This window comes from Mizuhopecten yessoensis, unplaced genomic scaffold, assembly GCF_002113885.1.
Source record: "Mizuhopecten yessoensis strain PY_sf001 unplaced genomic scaffold, ASM211388v2 scaffold716351, whole genome shotgun sequence".
Taxonomy (NCBI): Eukaryota; Metazoa; Mollusca; class Bivalvia; order Pectinida; family Pectinidae; genus Mizuhopecten; species Mizuhopecten yessoensis.
The window spans coordinates 900,413-902,635 of NW_018480073.1; the positions used below are offsets into that span (position 1 = coordinate 900,413).

The 2,223-nt window shown below is 39.0% G+C and overlaps 1 protein-coding gene across 1 annotated transcript in view; it reads right to left on the reverse strand.

The window, feature by feature from the left end:
- Positions 1–692: 692 nt before the first annotated feature.
- The window catches only part of LOC110443547, a 53,351-nt gene continuing 51,820 nt past the window's right edge, over positions 693–2,223 (reverse strand). The window contains exon 2 of the mRNA XM_021487820.1: positions 693–1,788. Coding sequence (XP_021343495.1) covers positions 1,189–1,776 — 588 coding nt within the window. The 5' untranslated portion in view covers positions 1,777–1,788 and the 3' untranslated portion in view covers positions 693–1,188. The remainder of the gene's footprint in view (positions 1,789–2,223) is intronic.

Here is a 2,223-nt window from a genome sequence, read left to right on the forward strand (position 1 = left end):
AAGCAAATACAAAAAATCCTAACAAATACATTTTTGTAAGTAAAGAAACCATGAAATCGAAAACAATGTATTCGCTTATTCAGCGACTAGCACTGGTATATCAATATCAAGCGAGTCGTTTGAAATGTATACTGTATTTTTGTTCTGTAACCTAACGGATTTACAGTTTTTAAAATTCCAATCGAGAACTTTCATATGTATCTCTGACCACGATCTTCGTTTAAATTAAGGATCCTCGTACCTCTGCTGAAAACTGTAACTACGCACTTGAACTGTTTTTCCGGCATGGTTACACCTCTAATAAATAATTTCTGTAAAAGAAAATCATGCCTTACTTTTATTACTTTCATGAAAAGGTAAAATTAATAAATATAATCAACAACAGTGATCTAATAGTAATAAATCAGCGTGCCAGACCGGGATTTGAACCCAAAACCTCGGATTATCTAACAGTCATTCTAACCGACTATCTATCTGGTCAACGGAAATGCCCTGGACCAACGTGGCAGAACTGTGCTACGGTTATTCCGTCTTTGCGTATTGCAGAGTTATCTTCTCTTGTGAGCAGGTATTGATTGTTACGTAATTGGTTTGTGTGAGAAAATTACGCCGTTTTCTCAAAAACTGATGACGTTACTCTCACAAACAAATGACGTAACAATTAATACCTGTTCATAAGAGAAGATAACTCTGCAATACGCAAAGACGGAATATCCAAAACGAAAATAAGAGATTTACTGTATATACAAGAAAAAGCAGAGTGCAGCGAGACAATGATCTTTAATTAAGTTATTTTACCTTATTTCAACCATTTTAAGTATAATGTGTAGCATGTCGACACCAACGTTTTGTAAACTTTGCTGTGTTAAGATTCATATCATTATGGTTTAAGGGAACATTAATTTGTATCTGGGTAATATTTTATCAAAGTGAAGGCAATAGTTCATAGAACCAATGGCGACCACCTTCACAAACAAACAAACAAATTATATTAGCCCTCGAAACAAAATGTTCGTTGAAACAATTTTTAGGCGTTAAACGCTATTTCCGTGAGCAAACGCACATCTCATAGAAGAGGAACTGAAGTGTATCTTAATGTCAATAACCAAGATTAATAACCAAGACAAAAATCCCATCATCACATTTTGATCCTTTCAAAAACGTCGAAGTTCGTCTTCCGACTGGCGTTCAGCCTATAGATAAAATCTTCTTCAAAAGAAGGTCCCTGCCAACTCCTCCCATGTTGTTTCCCCCGTGTCTCCTCGCATTTGATTGGAGCATTCCAGCCAATGAGGTTAACGCACCATTTATGGAAAGACGAGAACGTTTCTGATTGGCTGAATTTGACTTCAATTCACTAAGACTCGTTTTAGATGAAATTCGTGACCTTTCCACGCCACGTCGACTTCGCATGTGTGAAGCTTCCTGAAGTGATGCACATACTAAGAACTTTCCGTTTAGTCCATTGACAGAAACCAAAATTGGTTGTTCTTCAGGACAGGTATTATCATCGGATTCCACAGACATTCTCCATAGCAACGTATTCATTAGCGGCGACGGAAACCTCTGTGGTGTTTTCAAGTCTCCCTGAGCCATGTTGTAATGAGGTTCCACCTCAGAATGACCACCATAACCCACGGGTCCTAGTAGGTCATCCTCGTAGCCCCGAAAGTCATTTCTGTCCAAGACGTCAGCTTCGTTTACAAGAAGTCCGTCAACAGAAGCCATCAACATCACTGCTAGAAGCGACGTCAACATGTTTTCCGATGTGGCCATCGTGACGATTTTCTAAAAATAGAAAGAACGTAATGATAATTCGAGGATCTCCATAATACTGTGAGAACGTTACGAAATTAATAACACTGACCTGAAGCTTAGACAAAATTCTAATGAGAAAATTGGTGCTGCTAGCCGACAGATTTATCCTAACATCTGCTAGTTAGTCTGTTGTGTTAACTGTTTTGAAGCAAGCTGCGTCCTCTGTACGGGACTTCATACTGTTAAGCATACGGACGAAATCGTCGACCTGTAACCGGCAACCATCTCCTATGCCTCGAACCTGCGACCCAGTGGTTGAGCGGCCTCGATATAGCATTAAGGATCCCCGTATCAGTGCCCAAAATTAAAAATATCAATTTGAAACTTATTTTTCCGGTGCAACTATATAGTTTTAAACTTTTATGAAAAATAAAGACAGTAAATACCCCCCCCCCCCCCCCCCCC